Genomic DNA, 20,586 nt, shown 5'->3' on the forward strand with positions numbered 1-20,586 from the left:
GGAAAAGCTACAAGCATTCAAGACCAGTAAGTGGTTAATGTCTGACATAAACCTGCTGGTCATCCCAAACCTGAAGTTTTAAGTTTTAAATTGGGATGAGTGGGACAGAATAATAGCCAGGTAACTAGCATTTTCAGAAGGTCAGCCATGACTGCCACCGTATTTATCATCACTGCCTTTCTTTGAAATCTTTCCACTTACCCAGAGAGAGGAACTGTTCAGTGATTCAAGCTACCCATAGATATTAGAGAGCATTTGGATGTTAAGGTACCATCCAGTGGTCAAAAGCAGATACCCTGAACATGCATATTTATAGACATGGTACATCCAACGCTAGATCACCTCAGTGCGAAAGTAATAATAATCATCCAGAATGATCCGGCACAGCCAGTTGCTGCGGCGGTAAATTCCTGGCTTGGGGTTTTTGGCGTGCTTTGCTTGTTCATATGGACAGTCCTGTTAACTTAATCAAAGGTCTGATAGAGAATTAAAGGCTTTATTCGAACAGGTGCACAGACATATCTAACGGTAAAAATATCCCTTAGATGCCTGTTCAGTCCTACACAAAAATATGGCAGCACATCCAGGATCAGTGGTCAGTTGGAATCACAGATGCCCCTATGTTGGTGATCTGTGGAAGTAAAAAAAAGCCCCCGCCCCAGTATGGTGTGTAAATCCCTCCCCCCCAGCATTGAAATCCAGGAGAGTAGCCTCCCTAGCACCCTGGCAGTGGTGTCAGTGAGAGCAGTTACATCCCCCCAGCATTAGTATCAGTGGGAATAGTAAAATCCTCCAGTATTGGTATCAGTGGGAATAGTAAAAGCACCCCCCCCCCCCTATCAAGTTCTGGTGTCTGTAGGAGAAGCAAAAAGCTGAGTTAGACTTTCTGGTAACTCCTTTTCTGAGAGTCTTCCAGGACAGCCCATGAGACCTTGGGCTCCTCCTACCAGGACAGGAAACACGTTACCCCCACCAGATAAAAGGGCGGTCCTCCAGGCCCCATGTCAGTTTTCTCAAGAACCGTAGGACGTCCCTGCAAAACATATGCATAATACACATAACTTCAGACAAAACCGGGTGGGAATCTGGCTGTCCTGGAAGACTCTCAGAAAAGGAGTTACCGGTAAGTCTAACTTAGCTTTTCTCCAAGCGTCTTCCAGGACAGCCCATGAGACGATGAGCCAGAACTTACCAGTCTAGGAAGGGACAACTGCCTGAAGAACCTTACGACCAAACGCCTGCTCCTGAGCTGATAGGAGATCCAGGCAATAATGTTTAATGAAGGTTGAGTAACTGGACCATGTGGCAGCCCTGCAAATTTGTTCCGGTGAGGCACCAGCCCTCTCAGCCCAAGACGTAGACAAGGCTCTAGTTGAGTGCGCAGTAACAAAAGGTGGAGGAACTTCCCTAATTTTGTAAGTTTCAGAGATAGCTTGCTTTATTCATCTAGCCAGAGTGGCTTTAGATGCACTATTTCCCCTGTGAACTCCAGAAAAGAGAACAAACAAGGCATCAGTTTTTCTAAAGGTCTTGGTGACCTCAAGATAGAGTAGGAGAATCCTTCTCGCGTCTAAAAAACTAAACTTTCTTTCTAGGTCGCCTTGTGGCGAACTACAAAAGGTTGGCAGTACAATGTCCTGAGATCGGTGGAATGTACTGGCCACCTTGGGCAAAAAACCTGGATCGGTTCCTAAAACAACTCAATCCTCAAAAATCGTGAGGAAAGGCTCCCTCACTGATAGGGCCTGCAACACACTTACCCTACGAGCTTAGGTAACGGCTACAAGAAAAACAGTTTTTAATGTGAGTAACTTAACTGAGATATCTTCAAGAGGCTCAAAAGGAAATTCAACCAGAGTTTGAAGTACTAGGGACAGGTTCCAAGTTGGGCAACTTCTCACCACTACTGGTCTGGCCCTAGAGATTGATTTGAAAAATCTGGCTATAGTGGGATTTTCCAGGAGAGAAAACTGGAGGAACACACTGATAGCTGCCACCTGTAATTTAAGGTACTAACAGAAAGACCTTTGTTGACACCCTCTTGAAAAAATTCCAAAATTGAAGGAAAATCATGAGTTAATCTTTGATTTTCAGATAACAACTTTGGAATATATGGCTCTAGTGACTGGTTTTCTGCAATTTACTAGAGTTAACTACCTTGTCAGAGAACCCCTGGGCGCTCAGTATCTTTTCTTCAGATACCAAGCCCTCAAGTTTAAGGAAACCACGTGTGGGCGTGACACTGGACCCTGTGATAGTAAGTCTTTTCTCTTCGGAAGAGTCAGTGAAGGCTCCGAAACCAGAGTCTGAATCAGGGAAAACCATGGCCTCTTGGGCCAGAAAGGGGCGATTAGGATGAGATCCGTTTCTTCTAGAAGAAACTTCCGGAGGACTTCCGGAATAAGTCTGATTGGCGAGAAGTCGTAACAGAGGGCGAATGGCCAAGGATTTGCCAGAGCATCGATCCCCAATGATTGATCCGCTGGGTTCAAGGAAAAGAACCCCTCTGTCTTGTGGTTGTTCTGATTTGCGAACAGGTCCACTTCGGGACATCCCCATCTGTTGGTGAGATCCGCAAAAACTTTGGGATGAAGGGACCAGTTGTCCCGATCTACCCGGAAGCTGCTGAGATAATCTGCCAGACAATTTTGCATCCCCTTCAGGTGCACGGCTGAAATTGAAGCCAGGTTCCCTTCTGCCCAAGATAAAATCTCCTGGGCAATAGATTGAAGTATCCAGCATCTTGTGCCTCCCTGTTTGTTGAGGAACGTGACTGTCGCGATATTGTCGGAAAGAATTTGGAGATTGTGACCCTTGATTTCCGTGTGAAATGCCTGCAGGGCTCTCATAACTGCAAGCAGCTCTCTCTGATTGGATGAAGCACTTGCTTCCCTCGAGGTCCATTCTCCTTGTGCTACTGCATTGCTGAAGTGAGCTCCCCATCCCCAGGCACTCGCATCCGTAGTGATTCTCTGGGATATAGGAATGGACCATGGGAGACCTCTTGTTAGGTGCAGGATTGTCCTCCACCACCACAAGCTTCTCTTTACCCTGGCAGGTAACTAGACCCTTGACTCCAGGGACCCTGCGTCTCCGTCCCAGTTTTTTAATAGAAACAGTTGCAATGGACGTTGGTGAAATCTCGCCCATGGTACTGCAGGAAAGCATGAGGTCATCAGACCCACTGCTCTCCAAATCTGTCTCAGCGAGACCGACTGGTTGGTCTGCAGGCCCGGATTTACTCCCTTTGCCTCCCCAAGGCCTGGTCCTTCAATGCCGCCCCCCCATCAGTGCCCCCTGCCCCTAAAGACCCACATTAGACTGCCTTACCGAGAGCCATTTAGAGCCAGGAAATGTGCAAGCCGGAGTTTGGGGGCGGAGCGAAGCTGCACTACTGTAGTGCTATTTTCCTTCTTTCCTTCCATTGTGTGGGGGGTTTGGAGAGAAGGCAAAGTAGAGGCAGGTGCTGCATCGCTGTGCCCAGTGTGTCAGCAGGACACAGGAATCAAAACACATCCAAACTTGTGCACTCACTCACAGGGCCGCTGTTAGGAATCATAGGGCCCTCGCCCCCTGAGGGGGGAGAAGAGGTGGGGGAGGGAGGTGAGAAAGGGTGAGTGGAGGAGGTAAGGGGGTGAGGAGGCAGAAGAAAGAGGGGGTGAGAAAGAGAGAGGGGGAGGGGATTTGGGCTGTGAGGGGGAGTGGGGTGAGAGAGAGAGGAGGGGTGGGAGAGAAAGTTAGTAAGAGAGGAGGTGGCCTGACAGAGAGAGGGGGGAGTAGCTGACAGAGAGGGGGAGTAGCTGACAGAGGGGGGGAATAGCTGACAGGGGGGGGGGGGAGTAGCTGACGGGGGGGTTAGCTGACAGAGGGGGGGAGTAGCTGACAGAGGGGGGGAGTAGCTGACAGAGGGGGGGAGTAGCTGACAGAGAGGGGGAGTAGCTGACAGAGAGGGGGAGTAGCTGACAGAGGGGGGAGTAGCTGACAGAGGGGAGAGTAGCTGACAGAGGGGGGGGGTAGCTGACAGAGGGGGAGAGGAGTAGCTGACAGAGGGTGGGAGTAGCTGACAGAGGGTGGGAGTAGCTGACAGAGGGTGGGAGTAGCTGACAGAGGGGAGGGAGTAGCTGACAGAGGGGGAGAGTACCTGACAGAGAGGCTAACTGACAGAGGGGGGGGGGTAACTGAAAGGGGTGGGGAGCTGACAGAGGGGGAGTGGCTTACAGAGAGCGGGATGCTGACAGAGGGGGGGCGAGAGGGCAGATGAGAAAGATACCTTAGTGAGGACTCCAGGAGACACAGCAGAGCACATGCCAGGCAAGGAGGCGGGACTCCGGGCGGCCGTGATCACCCACAGTCCAGCCCCGCCTCCACATATGAGCAATCACAGACTCTCGTGTCCGCCTCCCGCACGTGACCTATTCAGCCAATCATAGGCTAAATAGGTATGCCCGCTGCCCATCGCTGAGCTTGGTTCGGATGCGGAGCGCACAGGCAGTAATAAATGCGTAACAGTGATGGCGGGCGCGGGAATCGGGATGCTGAACTGCTGCTATATGTGCCCGGGTTTCAGGCGGCTTGAAAACCCGACAGGTGACAATCCTAGCGGTGCCGCCCCTGCACCATTGCCGCCCCGAGGCCTAGCCTCGATGGCCTTCTGGGAAATCCGGCCCCGTTGGTCTGTAATGCTGACATAGTTTGGATTATTTTTGTAATTTTCTCCTGCGGAAGATAAACTTTTTGGTCTACCGAGCAAAAATCGTATCCCAGATATGTCACTTGCTGGGCCGGAACTAAGGACGACTTCTCTGTTTATCAACCAGCCTAGGGACTGTAGGAAGTCTTGCACCGTCTGGAGATCCGCTAACAATCTCTGGTACAATCCTGCCACTACAAGGAGGTCGTCCAGGTAAGGGATAATAGTTATCGCCTTTAACCTTAGCAGAGCCAGCGCCTCCCCCAACACCTTTGTAAAAATGCGTGGGGCTGAGGACAGACCGAAGGGGAGGGCTTGAAACTGAAAGTGCCGAGTCTCTGTTCCCATCTTGACTGCTAATCTCAAGAATCTTTGGCAGGATGGATGGATAGGGATGTGAAGGTAAGCATCCCTCAAATCCAAAGTGGCCATGAAGCAGTTTGGGTAAAGCAGATTTTTGATCATGAATACCGTCTCCATACGGAAATGCTTGTACCTGATTGAACGGTTTAAAGACCGGAGGTTCGGGATAAGCTGATACTTCCCTGATGGCTTTTTGATGACAAATATATGGAAGTAAAACCCCTTGCCCTGGTCTGGCCGGGGAACGGGGATCAGGACTTTTTGATCTAGTAAGTCTCCAATTTGGAGACCCAGAGCCTTTGCTTTCTCTCGATCTCAGGGAGGAAAGGTGACCAAAAAACGCTCCGGTGGTTGGCAAGAAAACTCCAGCCTGTACCCATTGGTCACTAGGTCCAGGATGAAGGGACTTGAGGTGACTGCCGCCCATTGTGGGAGAAAGGACCTCAGTCTTCCTCCCACTGGGGGACCCGAGTCACTGTGGCTTGGCGGGTTGTTGAGGAGGATTAAACAAAACTCTCCCTTTACCCCTGCCTTTGTGCCCCGTCCAATGGTTTTTGGGCCTGTTGTCCTTTTGTTTAGGACCTTGCTGCCTACCTTGGCCACAAAAAAACTTTCTGGCTGTCTGTTTTTTCTTTTTCTCTGGAAACGCCTTTTTCCTATCAGCTGTGCGTTCCAGTGCCTCCTGCAGTCCTGGGCCAAAAAGATGATCACCCATAAGGGGAAGACCACAAAGGGGCAACTTGGAGGCCGAATCACCTGACCAGGTTTTAAGCCATAGGCTTCTTCTGGCCGAATTTACTAAGGCCGAAGTCCTGGCTGTCATTCTTACCGACTCAGCGGAAGAATCTGCCAAAAATCCTGCTGCCTTAAAAAGGAGAGGGAAGGACTTCAAAATCTGCTCTCTAGAAGTACCAGCCGACAAATGTGTTTGAATTTGAGTCAACCATACCTCCAGATTTCTGGCTACACATGTGGAGGCCAGAGCGGGTTTGAGATTCCCAATAGCAGAATCCCAGGCTCTGTGGAGAAGGATATCCCCTCTTTTGTCCATCGGATCCCTAAGCGCGCCCATGTCATCAAACGCTAGGTCCCAGTTTTTTGAAACCTTTGAAAGAGGTGCGTCCAACTTAGGATTCTTGTTCCACGGCTGCGCTGAGTCCTCCTCAAAAGGAAACCTCTTTTTTAGGTTACCAGAAGAGAAAGGTTTTCTCTCTGGATTCTCCTACTCCAGTTTGATAGTATCAATCGGGGAACTATGTACTGGGAAAACTCTAGACTTCTTCTTATGCAAACCCTTATACATAAGATCATGTTTAGATAATTGAACCTCCTCTTTTAATTCAAGAGTAGTATAGATAGCCTTTAATTAGTCATCCACATCCTCTAAAGATAACTTAAACCTTGAGCCCCTTGTGGATTCTCTATCCCTGGGCTCCCTATCTGACCCTGATTCTTCCGGAGAAGAACGGGTAGATCTGATCTCAGCTTCAGAGTTTTCATTCTCCACCTGCTGTGGGGTGCTACTGACTGAAGCTCTAATTGAAGACGGACCCTTAGCTGGTGTCTGAAGCTTGTCAATTAGTGTTTAAAATGAGCTGAAGGTAGACGTAAGCTCATCTCTGACTGCAGACAACATTTTCTGACAGGAGGTTACTGGGTCATCTTTTACTAGGCCTTCTATACAGGTGCGACAAACTGCTTTGCTCCATGAGGAATTCAATTTGTTTGCGCAAACCGCACATTTCCTTTTTTGTGGCTGCGCTTGGGCCTTGTCCTGATTCTTGGTCTGCAAGACAAAATAAATGACCCACAATGTAATTAAAAGCCACCCAATCACTCCGTAATACTAAGTGCAGGAGGGAGGAAATGTGTCCCCTTACACCCACCACTACAGAGGGGGGATGGGGAGAGAACACTCACAGGGATAGCAAGCTGGTGACAAAACACCCCAGGCTTACCTGTGAGGTGCTGGTGTTGGGAACCGCATCCGCTGCCTGTGCAGGTATTGCTGAAGGATCCATCCTGCCCCTCTAGGTCGTCCACAGTCTGGCTACTTTACACCAAGAGAACACCAGCAGCCAGCTTTCCCTGTTTGCACAGTTTATGGAGACTGGAACCGTGTCTCCGGCACCCGATGACGTCATATGCCCCGGAAATATCCCTCTCCAGGCACTTCCTGTGGGCCAGCTTGGAGCGCAGTAGCTCCGCCCCCTCAAGCGCTGTGGCTTCCTCTATTCCCTGCACTGATCAGCCACGCTGTCGGCAGGGAAAGGACACTGTCACTCAGCTGAGCTTTTAGTGCAATGCACCGCGCTTGGGGCCCGATACCGTCGTCAGTACCAGCCTCCCCCCGGAGAGGGAGGGCTGCATGCCGTGGGCCGGAGGTGGGCGGTCGTCCGCCTCATGGGGGGGGGGGGATGGCCCACTGGAGGTGGCAGGGCCCGGGGCTGCCACGGAAGTAACCCGGTCCTGGCCCTCTCCAGGCAATAAGGACAGGGAACAGCAGCACAGCCAACTTCCCCAGCGGTGATGCTGCTTCTGGCAGAGGAAAAAGGTTAGTAATATGCCCCCAAAGTAGCCATACAGAGCCCCTGCTCATGAGACCTATGGGAGCAGGTTCCAGGAACATGTTACCCCCCGTCCGGAGGAAACACAAATAACTGACATGGGGCCTGGAGGTCCGCCCTTTTATCTGGTGGGGGTAACGTGTTTCCTGTCCTGGTAGGAAGAGCCCAAGGTCTCATGGGCTGTCCTGGTAGACGCTTGGAGAAATATTCCCTAAGGTGGGTGTCAGTGGGAGTAGGAAAAGGATTGGTGATAGTAAAAACCTCCCAGCACTGGTGCCAGTGGGAGTAGTAAAAGCCCCCTAGCATTGAAGTAATTGTACAAGCTGATTTACATCAAGCTGCAACCAGCCACTGGGCTATAGTTTGCAAGATGCAGCTTACCACCTGGTACTATATGATACAGATACACATTTTCCTACTATACAGCCAGGTCTTTTAATCTTTATGGATGTACAGAGATGACATTCATATACAGCACATTTAAAAGTACAAATGCTGAATTAAGGCTTTCTCATGGATGTAGTAACGCACATACCAGTGTGAAATGAGAAGCTGTATCTGAATGATGTAGCTCATCGTCCCTCTAAATGAGACTGAGAAAAAAAACCTTCAATAATATGTTGAAGTACCTTGTTATGTGTACACCATAAAATGTATAATAAGTTTTTTTTTTTTTTTTTTTTTAGTAGATGTGAATTCCAAGGGAATGAAATTTTGTTTGTTAAAGCACTATGGGGTTTATTTACTAAAGCTGGAGAGTGCAAAATGAGTCTCACTTCTGCATAGAAATCAATCGGCTTCCAGATTTTATTCCCAACCCTAATTGAACAAGCTGAGGAAAGAGGGAGAAGTGCCTGGAGCTGCTCCAAACATACTCTATGGCAATAAAAAGTAATGGACACGTAGGTCCTAATACAAGGAAACTTGGATGTATATCCTGACGGAGTCCTCTGCATGTTTCGCGGTATCCATCGCTTCTTGAGGAGGGTCAGTCAAAAACATCTACAAGAGTGGATAAAGTTTCATAATTGAACAGATACAAATTTCAAGATTGGTAAGTTTAGGTGTAACAGACACATGAGTAACAATACATAATAGATTAGTCTTGGAGAATCTATAAAATTGTAGCTAGCTTACCAAAGACGGCCCTGGAGGCACCACGCAGTACCAAAAGAGGCACCCGATGAGGGGTAGTCCCCCGGGGGGGACACGGGAGACGCTATGTGCACAAAAGACCATAGTTGAGAAACGGGAAGGTGACAATGGGTCTGTGTTAATAACTATGGACACAACAACAGGTGGGAAAGTGCAGTCCTTGTGTCTTCCCTCTCTTTCAGTCCACCCCCCCCCCCCCCAGACCCATTGTCACCTTACCATTTCTCAATCATGGTCTTTTGTGCTTGTTTGTATGTATTGTTTCTCAAGTGTCTGTTGCACTCAAATTTACCAATCTTGAAATTTGTAGAACTGTTCAATTATGAAACTTACACTCTTTTAGATGTTTTTGACTGACCCCTCCTGAAGAAGCGGTGGATTCTGCGAAACATGTAGAGCACTCCGTCAGGATATACATTCAAGTTTCCTTGTATTAGGACCTATTTGTCCATTACCTGTTTTCATCACCATGCACGGTATTATGTGCACAGTGTATATACCTCTGTACCAACTGTTTTTAATCATGTCTATTTTCTAATAAATTGTGTAATTTTCCCTTTTAACTGGTTTAATCCCTGGGTACCGAGATAGTCCTTGACTTTTTAGTGCCATAGAGTATGTTTGGAGCAGCTCCAGGCACTTCGCCCTCTTTCCAATATCCATAAATAAGGATGATGGTACCCACCCCTATCCCCATATCACTTTGAATTAGGCTTCATTTACTAAGCTGAGGTCTGCAGAAGCTAGACTTATTTTGCACTCTCTAGCTTTGGTAAATAAACCCAATGTATCAAACATGCAATCCAGTGTGATAGCTTCATGGCAATTCTCAGGATGAGTTTCCTGTTTGTGATGACAGTGTGTCATGTCTGTATAACGTGTGTTAAAATGGCCACTTGTATTCTTCATCAGAAGAATTGATGACAATGCAGGAACACGATTGGGTGATATAGATAAAGCACTGTCACCTAAGAAAAGCCCTTCGAGCAAGATCACAAGGTTTAATTTAAATGGATATTGTAATTAAAAAAAATATTGAAAATATTTGTAAAGAAACATTAACATGTTAAAGGGGTTTTAAACCCTCGTGTTTTTTTACCTTAATGCATCGTATGCATTAAGGTGAAAAAACACCTAGCAGTGACCAGCCCCCACAACACCCACAAACCCCCCCCCCCCCCCCCCCCCCCGGTTTTTCTTACCTGAGCTCTGGAATTTTACACGCCGGAGACATGCTCTTCCTCTGCCCGGGGTTCTTGGCTCTTGATTGGATAGATTAATAGCAGTTCAGCCATTGGCTCCCTCTGCTGTCAATCAAATCCAATGATGCGGGGGGCGGGGTTGAGTCCGGCATTCGTGTCTATGGACGCAAATGCTGGACTCGGGAGCACACCTGCAAGGTAACCCCCCCAGGAGAGTGCTTCTCCTAGGGGGTTATCTGATGCGGGGAGGAGCCGCAAGAGCAGGCCGAGGGACCCCAGAAGAGGATGTTCGGGGCCACTCTGTGCAAAATGAGCTGCACAGTGGAGGTAAGTATGACATGTTATTTAAAAAAATAAAAAAACAAGCTTTTACAATCACTTTAAAGCTTTTGTGATATTTTAATGATTGAGATTACTGTAAATCTACATTAATTTCTGCCTGCATATGGGCAGTTCTGGCTTCCTTGTGGTGTTACACAATTAAGCAAATGTTGTCCATTTGCATATTTATAGATGTCTAATTATTCTGCTTTATGTACCTGCATGAATAATTCTGACCGCCTGTTCTCCCTGCTGACAGGTGGTGAACGAGGATGGGGATATGTATGCCTACTCAAAATATGGACGCTTCTGCCATGAAATAAAAATGAATTATTCTCCATATGTGAATTACTTCACCAGAGTGTTCTGGAACAGGTCCTATTTTGTATATAAAATCAACACTCTTATATCTTTCCAGTACTGACAATCATGAGGATTTATGATATTGGTGACCATCGTTTGAGACTTTGTAATACATCACGGTTCTTCTTCCAAGGCCCTCATGGGTGTGTGTCTAATCAAAGCATGGGGTCTTGTTATCATGGCTCCATCTAATGTGTGTAGTATTGGTTGTTTGTACTGTGGGCTTGAGGGTAAAGATCAAGAGCATTCTGATGAGACAGTGTGAATGTTATATCATTGAGTTGTATGTATCCTGTGCTTTGAAATATGCAAACTGATAAATATTTTATTTTGTTTTAATATGTGTATTGTATAAAACTGTTTAAAATGTTAACATATTTTGGCTCTCCTGAGAGATGGTATATTACTGGGTGCACCAAAAGAGATTAACCAGTCAAGCCCACTTTACATTTGGTTCCATATCATGATGCCTTCTTTATTGTTTGGAAATTATCTGTGCCAGCTCTACAACCCCCCCTCCCCTACAGTGGAGTTTTATATACCTACTGTTGCAGGAAGTCTCGATGCATATGCTGCAAAAAAAAAGAAGAAAAATGACAGCATGTAATGGTTGCTGCAGTCGGGCATAGCTGGAAACTCAAACAGAGATAGCCCATGAACTGTAAAATAGGCTGGTGTGTATGGTTTGATTATCTAGCTCTAAAGACCCCCCCCCCCCCCATTCCTCTATAATCAACTTTGATGCCCTCCCCTTTGTTCTGTTGCTTCATCATAGTCCCCGGCTAATGCCTAGTGCCTTTGAATATAAGGGAGCATGTGACTTCTTCTTTGAATGCAGTGCTTGGGCCCGAGTGGCCAATCACCAGGTCCACATACTGTTAAGTGGGTCAAGAGTTTACACAGGGTTTGGACTAGCTCTGCCAGGTAAGCAGAGAAACGGAGCAAAGGTTATTATGGGGGACGGTGTTTTTTTTTTTTTTTAAGAAAAGCTGACCGAATTGATTTAAACAATATGTTTCCCAAAACCATTAAAGCAAAGACTCCACAAGAATAAGACCAGCGGCCTATGGTGGGCTGCTTACACATCTGTTCTATTCTGCTGGTCAGATACATAACATTACCAGAAATCTTTTGGGCTGCTCTGATCTGCACCTCTTTTTTTTTTTTTTTTTTTTTCTTTTCCGCCCCTCTACTAGGTGTCAGGTTTTAAGGATAGTAACATTGTGATACTCAGGGAATTGAAGGCACAGGCTGTAATCTTCCAAAAAGAACTCAAGCCAAGACTTTTCAATGGAGGTTCAGGAGCACAAAGATCAGCTTACAAACACGCCTTTCCCCACTTACCTGACCTTTTCTTTAATTCCATTCTGAGAATTTGGGACAGGCACACTGTATAAGTGTGCTCAAAGTATAACGCCAAAGTTGTATAATTTGGGGAACGTTTAAAGGTTTTTCATTGCTGTCTGTGTCCTTGTTGGGGAGGTCCACTCTCATTATTTGTCATGTTGGCCATTATAACCAGGACAACAAAGTAGGTGAAATCCAGCATCTTTTTACTGTTATAACCAAAAGGTAGTAGTGGGAATATTTCCCCATGGAGTCATCTGTTCTGGTGACAATTCCTAAAGGTGGGATTTTCCCTCATTTTTGGGAGGATGCCTCTCACTTCCTATCATGTCACCACTACAGGAAGTGAAAGAAAATCTCTCAAACTGAAAAGTTTTTTGGAGGTTTACTTTAAACCTGCAGCCTTGCCTTTTAATTCAATACTCCGCTGGTCATCTCCTCCCCTACTGTTCTTGTCTACCAGGTTATGAGAAGATGCCTGATTGAAGGGATTGAGGACACATGGGGTTATTTACTAAAACTGAAGAGTGCAAAATCTGGTGCAGCTCTGCATAGAAACCAGTCAGCTTCCATGTATTATTGTCAAAGCTTAACTGAACAAGCTGAAGTTAGATGATTGGCCACCATGAACAGCTGCACCAGATTCTGAGTGCACCAGGATTAGTAAATTATTATTATTATTATTATGTCAGGTAACCTATATAGAGCTGTCAATTTACGCAGTGCTTTACATATACATTGTACATTCACATCAGTCCCTACCCTCAAGGAGCTTACAATCTAAGGTCCCTAACTCACATACTAGGGCCAATTAACCTACCAGCATGTCTTTGGAGTGTGGGAGGAAACCACGCAGGCACATGGAGAACATACAAACTCCAGGCAGGTAGTGCCGGGTTTGGGATTCGAACCAGTGACCCTTTTTACTGCTAGGTGAAAGTTCTACCCACTACACCACTGTGCCCCGCCCTAAATTCTTTTTTTTTTTTTGCAAATTCTTTATTTAAAGTATCCAGCATACACAGAGCAGTAAAACACATTAGAAGAATATATACATGAAGTGACCCCAGTAACAGCCCTGGACCATCATGAAATACAGCATCAGTTATACCGTAAGGTGCAGGAGTGACCTGTTCAGAATTGGTACTGGAATTCTTATCCAACATTGTGCAAGTGGACAACAAACTAGCTTTGTTGTCTAGCTATAACTAAATGCATGTGTGTTATATTTTTTCCTTAGTGATTTACTGCCCTACTTTTCCTGTACCAAGTTGTACAAAACCTGCATTAGTGGCATACATTTCACATGGGTCTATGAATCAAAGAGAGCTTCCAGATTGCTTAAAAATCCCCCAGCTGCCTCATTGAACTATCTTGTAATTAACTGAAAGTTCCCAATACCACATGCATACTGTTTATGCGTTGGTGGTAGGACTCACGTCGGACTATTAAGATACAGTGGGGCCCTACAGCACCTACTGTATGTGATTGGTTGGCCTGCAGTCCTGAATTTTCACCAGCGATGGTATCTGCAAGCTCATGAGTCATTACAGTCCTCGTGAATTCTAATACATCACATTTGGAATTTCCATTTAAAGCACAAATTACCTTTAAGATTTGTAGCCTGAAGAATTGTTTGAGACCTTGCTGGTACCGAACCAAGTATTTCCATATTGGCCAAATGCTTGTGCTTAGCCAGCAAGTAATCAAGTGATAAAGGAAGGATCAGGATGCTACCTCAAAGCCTTCCTCTTCATAAACTGAAGTCGCAGCTTGCATATTGCTCTTCTCACACATTTCCTTTCACTTGAAATTAAGGAGGTTTACACTTTTTAATACCACCTAAGTACCAGAGCTATGCACACCGGCACTTGTTGCCACCATTGCCTGTACAGAACATGCTTGTTGTCCTAAAGTGTTAGGTACTGGTTGTGTGACCAAGCTCTTGCTTTGGGGCTTTCAAATATTGCTTTACACAAAAAATTTTCAAGAATGTATACAAATTAATCACAATCTAGTCTATGCAATTCTGTATGCATTGTGTAAAAATGCTTATACATATTATTATAAAGAACCTCTAAAGGGAGGCAAATAGCCTTAAAGTAGCTCTAGCACTAGATTAAAAACTTGTAAAGAGGTCTACCTACAAAGAAAAGAACCTGCAGCACCCAACACACCTCTTGTAGTGATGGATGTCTGGTCCCCCCGCTATGTGCTGTGGTTATTTCTGCCAGGCTCTATTTCACTAGTGTCCTGTAGTGACATATGGGTTGTGGGGAATTGGAGAGCACATTTTGTGGATATTTGGATTTATTCAATAAATGAATGCAAAGGGCAGTAGTGTAAAATGTAGTGGCCCAAAAATAAAATCAGCCTTCAGTTTACTAAACTCGGATCGGTAAAAGGTGATCTCTGGTTGCTATGAGTTGCTGCACTTTGCACACATCTTCTCTCCAAAATGAATACAAGTGTAAATGTTATAAATCCTATCCAGAATTAATTGCTTTTAAATGTTAAAGTGTAGATTTAGTGCTACTAAATCTGCTTTGACTTTGTAAAGAAATTGCATTGCTAAAACGTGTATATAGGTCACTAAATTCTATTTTGATTATGTTGAGATACAATTTATCTCTCCACGTTTAACTTAAAGCAGAATTCCAGGCAACCAAACCTTTAGTAAGGTTAAAAAATTATTTAAAATATTTTGTTCATTTAGTACTATATAACTGCCTAAGATCAGTTTTTATATTCTCATCTTATGCACAACAGAGTTCAGACAGAGAGTGATAAGTTGGGCACTGTGACCAAAATCAAGCCCTACTACATCATTCTTCTAGTATACCAGGCTGTTGGTCATCGGGGAAGGGGGGGGGACAGTTAAGGCGGCTTATACATGCAGGAGTGTGATCATTCTCTTTGCAGTTCAGTGGGATCGCCATCCTACATATTCTGTGGAGCAGGAAATTAAATCCTTGGTAAAGAGATTGAGATTTATTCATCTTAGCTAGAATTTAGTACTTTAGCTAGAGTTCCTCTGTAGCCATGGGTGTGTGAGCCAGCAGGTGGAGGTCTGCGCTCCCATTTACCTGTTTGCAAAAACTAAGCTGGGTGATCAAGAACATCTGGGATTATTTACAGGGTGGAATAGCTAGAGTGAACCACCCCCCTTGCTATGTTAATACTGCTCTGTATGGGGTTTCAATTGAGAAAGACTGTTAAAAAGGGAGCAGCTAGTGCTAGGCTTTCTGAAAGCCCCAATTGCTCTGCAAAACCAGTGCCAAGGGTGTATCCTGTATTGACTTTTTTAGTGTAAAAACAAGTTTTTATTTGTATATAAAAAAAACAATGTATCATAGGCGGCCATTGCTGATCTCCTTTTAAAGCTGGGTCACAGTGTCCAAAAATCAGCAGATTCAGTAGAAACCGGCCAACTTTTGGTCAGTGTGTACAGCACTGTCGGACAGAAGCTAGTCTAATGACCAGTTTTTGTCAAAGGGACATGCTGGAAAAGCAGCATCTGATCAGTGCTTGCAGACAATGACTGCAAGTACTAATAAGTGTATTCTGGCAAGGCGGAGTTCCCCTGTCAGAATACAAGAGCACAACAGGGAAGATCTCTGCACCAACATTGCTTGTGTTGGTACAGCAATCTGCCTGTTTTTTTTTGCGTTCTACCCTCTGGGTTGAACCAAAAAAACTTGCAGTGTCTGTCGGGCTTAAAACCATGGTTTTCTGGCTTGACTCAAGTATTAGCTGCAGCCAGTGAATTCAGAACAGCTGACCTGTATTATTGTTCCGGGTCAGTGACTTGCAAAGCATTGAAGTAATTGGATTAGCTTAACAGCCAGGCAAGTCGTTTTTTTCAGTATTTTTTTTTTTTAAGGTGGAATTGCTCAGCTTTGGATTTGCTGGAGTACCAGTTGCTAAAAACAGGGTACAAATATAAGGCTTCCTGTAGGCTTAAAGTGGAGGTCCGTACATATTGCAGCTGCTGACTTTTAATAATCGGACACTTACCTGTCCTAGAGTCCAGCAATGTCGGCACCGCAGCTGATGTTTCCTTGCATGCCGCCTCCATTTCGAGTAAGGGAACCCGGCAGTGAAGCCTTACGGCTTCACGCCGGGAACCCTACTGTGCATGCGTGAGGCTCCGCTCCTCTCTCCTACTAATCCATCAGTGATGGCGAACCATAGCACCCCAGATGTTTTGGAACTACATTTCCCATGATGCTCATGCACTCTGCAGTGTAGTGGAGCATCATGGGAAATGTAGTTCCAAAACATCTGGGGTGCCAAGTTCGCCATCACTGGCCTAGAGTTTTCCTTCTAAAGTATTTCCACCTTAAGGCTAGTAGGTGGAAAGCCCCCCAAATCTGCATGCAATTTAGGAGTCATGGCATTCAGACACCGTATGCCCTGTCACTGGTGTCAGTGAAAGGAATGATGCCCCACTGTTGGCGTCCATGAAAGGAGTGGTGCCTCATTATTGGTGCCAGTGGGAGGAATAGTGCTTCAAATTGAGGGCTGGTTGAAGGCTAGCAAAGGGCCTCATCCAGCTTATGGCCTACAGTTTGAAGGCCACTGCTTTAGACCAATGTCCAAGGGATCAAAGTGGAATGTTGTCTAACTCAGAAGTAACCTAAGAAACACTGCTTTAATCTCCACTAGTCAGCTGGCTCAGAAAACCATTTTCTGCTAGACCTGACGATTTACTTGCTAAACAAAAATCCAGATGGCTGCACACTCGACTGAAGAGATCACCACATACTGTATAAAAGCAACACAGATGTACGAAACGGGAGGGAAGAGGTTAACTCGTTACACACTATAGCAGTGCTTTATCAAAACCAAGTTTTTGATAAAGCACTGCTATAGTGTGAAACGCGTTAACCCCTTCCCTCCCCTGTCTGTACATCTGTGTTGCTTTTGTTCAGTATGTAGTGATTAATAAAGGCTATTTTCGGATTCTTCATTCGAGTGTACAACCATCTTGAATTTTGTTTAGTATACTTCCGCTACAACTGGGCTTGCACCGCAGACCTTACAGACCACATAGCCAGGTGCAGGCTCACCTGGAGCAGTGGAAGCATGCATGATGATTTACCTGGTCGGTCACTCAGGTGAATAGCTCAGACCCCAAAGTAACTGTCTCACAAGCGTCCATTCAACGCAAAACACTTTAAAGCCTTTGACCTGCCTATTTCAAACAAAAGTAATTTATGTTTTGTTAAGAATATATTTATATCCTAAATCTCAGTACCTCCCTAGTTAAACCTGATGAAGAATTTTAAGGAAGTACCTTAGACAGGTCACTAATTTCCTGCAAATTGTATACTGGCCTTTCAGACAAAATTGTACGCACTTTAAAACTTGATGCATGAGCTTATTTAGAAGGGACGTGCCAAGTGTACTCATGATGTGGGAAGTACAGGATCCACCTCCTAAAGTGTTCTCTTAAGTGATTTGACTGTTCTGGTGATACTCTGCATATAACCTATCCTCTCTGTGCTGCTTTACTGAAAAAAAAGTGTAGTTTTTCGACCATCACACCAGCTGATTTCTGCACTGAGACAATATTTCTGTTCGGTGTTAAACGTTTTTCTGTGTATTATGATGAACTGAATTATTCTGCCTTGTTATACAAGCACTGAATCATTGTCCATCAGGTCATATTGGTGGTCTTGATGTTTTGTGTATGGGTTATCATGTGTATGCGTGGATGGTTGCTGTATGTTTTAATAACAAGTGTACTTATTGTATTTTGGTCTGTAAGCCAAAGTTCACTGCCAAAGTGAAGTCGGAGTCTTGTATGTTACACAATTAAAAGAGGAGGATTGTGGGAAATGCTGCTGGCCATAAAGTTTATGTCATTGAATTTTGCTCTCCAGAATTTTGAAATCTGTAGAAGTGATGTCAATAAAACTGTCTTTTAATTACTCGACCTAAGTTGTTTTGTAATGTTGATGAAGATGCCATTGAGCGGTGGCTTCATAGCTTTTGCTTGTGACCAAAAAAACAAATATAACATGCAATAGAGAGCAAACACAAGGTAGGTAACTGCACGGTGGCTTAACATTGGGGGTTGATTTAATAATACTGAAGAGTGCAAAATCTGGTGCAGCTCTACAGAGAAACCAATCAGCTTCGAGGTTTTCTTGTCAAAACTTAACCAGATGTCGACCGTCCCACGTACTTTTACTGCGGCAGGGCAGCCGCTCTGGGCAGAATTGTGTACCTGTACGTAAAACTGGACTTCCAGGTCTGGGGCGCGCCCTCAGCGACCTGCTCCCACTGTGATTGGTTACAGCAGGAGACAATCAGCGGGTCTGGCTGACACAATACCCGCCGATCGTTCAGGAGATGTAAACAAGGCAGATTGCCGTTCTGTGAGAAGAAGAGGAAGAGATCCCGTATTTCTGCTAAGCAGGAACACGCATCTCTGTCTTCCCACAGTACAAGCACCTCCCCTACACAGTTAGCAAGCGCTCCCTAGGAACACATTTAACCCTTAGATCGCCACTGATGTTAACCACTTGGCACAATGTAAAGTATAAGCCAAAAGGATGATAGCACAGCTTTGTTACCGTAACCAAAACCTCATGCATTAAACAAATCCAGGTGTAGCACCAGGAACAATGGGGTTACTGTAGTAACAATTGGATCATACTAGAGTGTATCTAAAAAATCAGAATTTATTTATAGACAAAATATGGCACAATGTAAAATTATAAGCCAAAATGATGATAGCACAGCTTTACAGCAACACAGGTTTCTATACTGCAGTGAGTACGTGGGGTGTGGACCACAAAATAAGAAATAAAAGTGGGAAATCCCTGTGAAAAAAAAAACATCATGTCTGAGTGTGGCGCCAGAGAGGGGGAACCAGCTGGTAATTGCTAGTAGCAATGGCAAAGATTGGCTGAGATTGGGACAGTGATGTAAGGGAGGTGAAATACAAAATGGGCTATATGGCTGGGGAACCAACGTGTCTTTCTGTTTTGGAAGGCAAGTAAGTACATATGGTGTGACAGCCCCATAGTATCAGCACTGTTGTTGAGTAATCTGGGAGTATGTAGTCTGTTAATTCAGATCCGGTAGCTCAGATATGCTATGCTGCGTGCTGTACTTAACGGCTGAAGATACAGTTCCTCTGAGAGAGAAAAAGGCCTGCTAACTGTACTGGGGTATATGTCCTAGATAAACAAGGGCCCCTGTGATGTAATACAGGCAGGTGAAAGTACATGTGACCTAGGTGGTAGAAGTTCTAGGAATTCAGATGAAATCAGACCAGTGCAGGGAGCGTCCAGTCACTAATGACTATAGATGTACTTGTGGGGGGTGTACTTTACTGTTCCTGTACTGCAGACGCATGCTGATAGCGGTCTCCCTGTTTCCTGATACAAGAGTAGCGCTTGGCGATGTCACTGAGTGACCACTGGTAGATATATGACCCGAATCACCATCTCGAGGGTGCCGTACAGCGCCTCCCGTCCATCACATACTAGCACACGTTGAAAGACCGGGCTTCCATCTTCACCCAGTCTTCCTTCCAGGTTTGCAGGCTCCAGCCGTTTGAATGGCAGAAGTAGTGAATATCTCCTAAACGGTGCACGTTTAGGAGATATGCACTGTACCTTCAAGTAAGCCTTATTATTGGCTTACCTGTAGGTATAAATAAACAAGCGGACTTTACTACCGCTTCTAGGTAAATGAACTGCTTGACGACTGAATAACAATCATATTTGGTGGCAAGGCAGATCTCCTGCTCTGGATCACATACTAGATACGTGATCCAGTACTTCCAGGTAAGGGGCATGCCGCTTCTGCTGTGATTAGTCACAGCAGAAACCGATTAGCGGGTTTCTGGCCTATGGATGACTGCCGGCACCTGCTGATCAGCGAGGAGACAGAACATGTGCTCTGCATATGTAAACAATGCAGAGCTCTGTCCTGTCAGTGAGAATGTGCTGGACTTTGTTTCCCTGCAAAGCAAGGGGAAAAGTTCAGCACATCCCTTAGTAAAAGTACCACATAGTAAACACAAAAACACTGGTTAGGCACACATTTAACCCTTTGATCACCCTAGATGTTTAACCCCTTCCCAACCAGTGTCATTAGTACACTTAGTGTCACCAGTTTAAACAAAATGTCAGATTGTCCGCTACAATATCGCAGTCCCGCTATAAGTCACTGATCGCCGCCATTACTAGTATAAGAAAAAAAATGCAGTATATACACCAGGGATATGCAATTAGTGTACCTCCAGCTGTTGCAGAACTACAAGTCCCATGAGGCATAGCGAGACTCTGACAGCCACAAGCATGACACCCAGAGGCATGATGGGACTTGTAGTTCTGCAACAGCTGGAGGTCTGCTAATTGCATATCCCTGATATACACTATAGTTTGTAGACACTATAACTTTTGTGCAAACCAATCAATATTTGCTTATTGGTATTTTTTTTTTTTTTACCAAAAATATGTAGCAGAATACGTATGGGCCTAAATTTTTGAAGACATTAGATTTTTTTTTACATTTTTTTTAATGAATACATTTTAAAGCAGAAAGTAAAATGTAA

At 45.1% G+C, this 20,586-nt stretch overlaps 1 protein-coding gene across 2 annotated transcripts in view; it reads left to right on the forward strand.

Moving 5' to 3' along the window:
* DPY19L4 (dpy-19 like 4) overlaps positions 1–11,640 on the forward strand; it is a 101,305-nt gene extending 89,665 nt beyond the window's left edge. For both annotated transcript variants that reach the window (XM_073631987.1, XM_073631988.1), the window contains one exon: positions 10,558–11,640. In XM_073631987.1, coding sequence (XP_073488088.1) covers positions 10,558–10,722 — 165 coding nt within the window. In that variant the 3' untranslated portion in view covers positions 10,723–11,640. The remainder of the gene's footprint in view (positions 1–10,557) is intronic.
* The last annotated feature ends 8,946 nt before the right edge of the window (positions 11,641–20,586 follow it).

Source organism: Aquarana catesbeiana, linkage group LG05, assembly GCF_042186555.1.
Source record: "Aquarana catesbeiana isolate 2022-GZ linkage group LG05, ASM4218655v1, whole genome shotgun sequence".
NCBI classification, from domain to species: domain Eukaryota; kingdom Metazoa; phylum Chordata; class Amphibia; order Anura; family Ranidae; genus Aquarana; species Aquarana catesbeiana.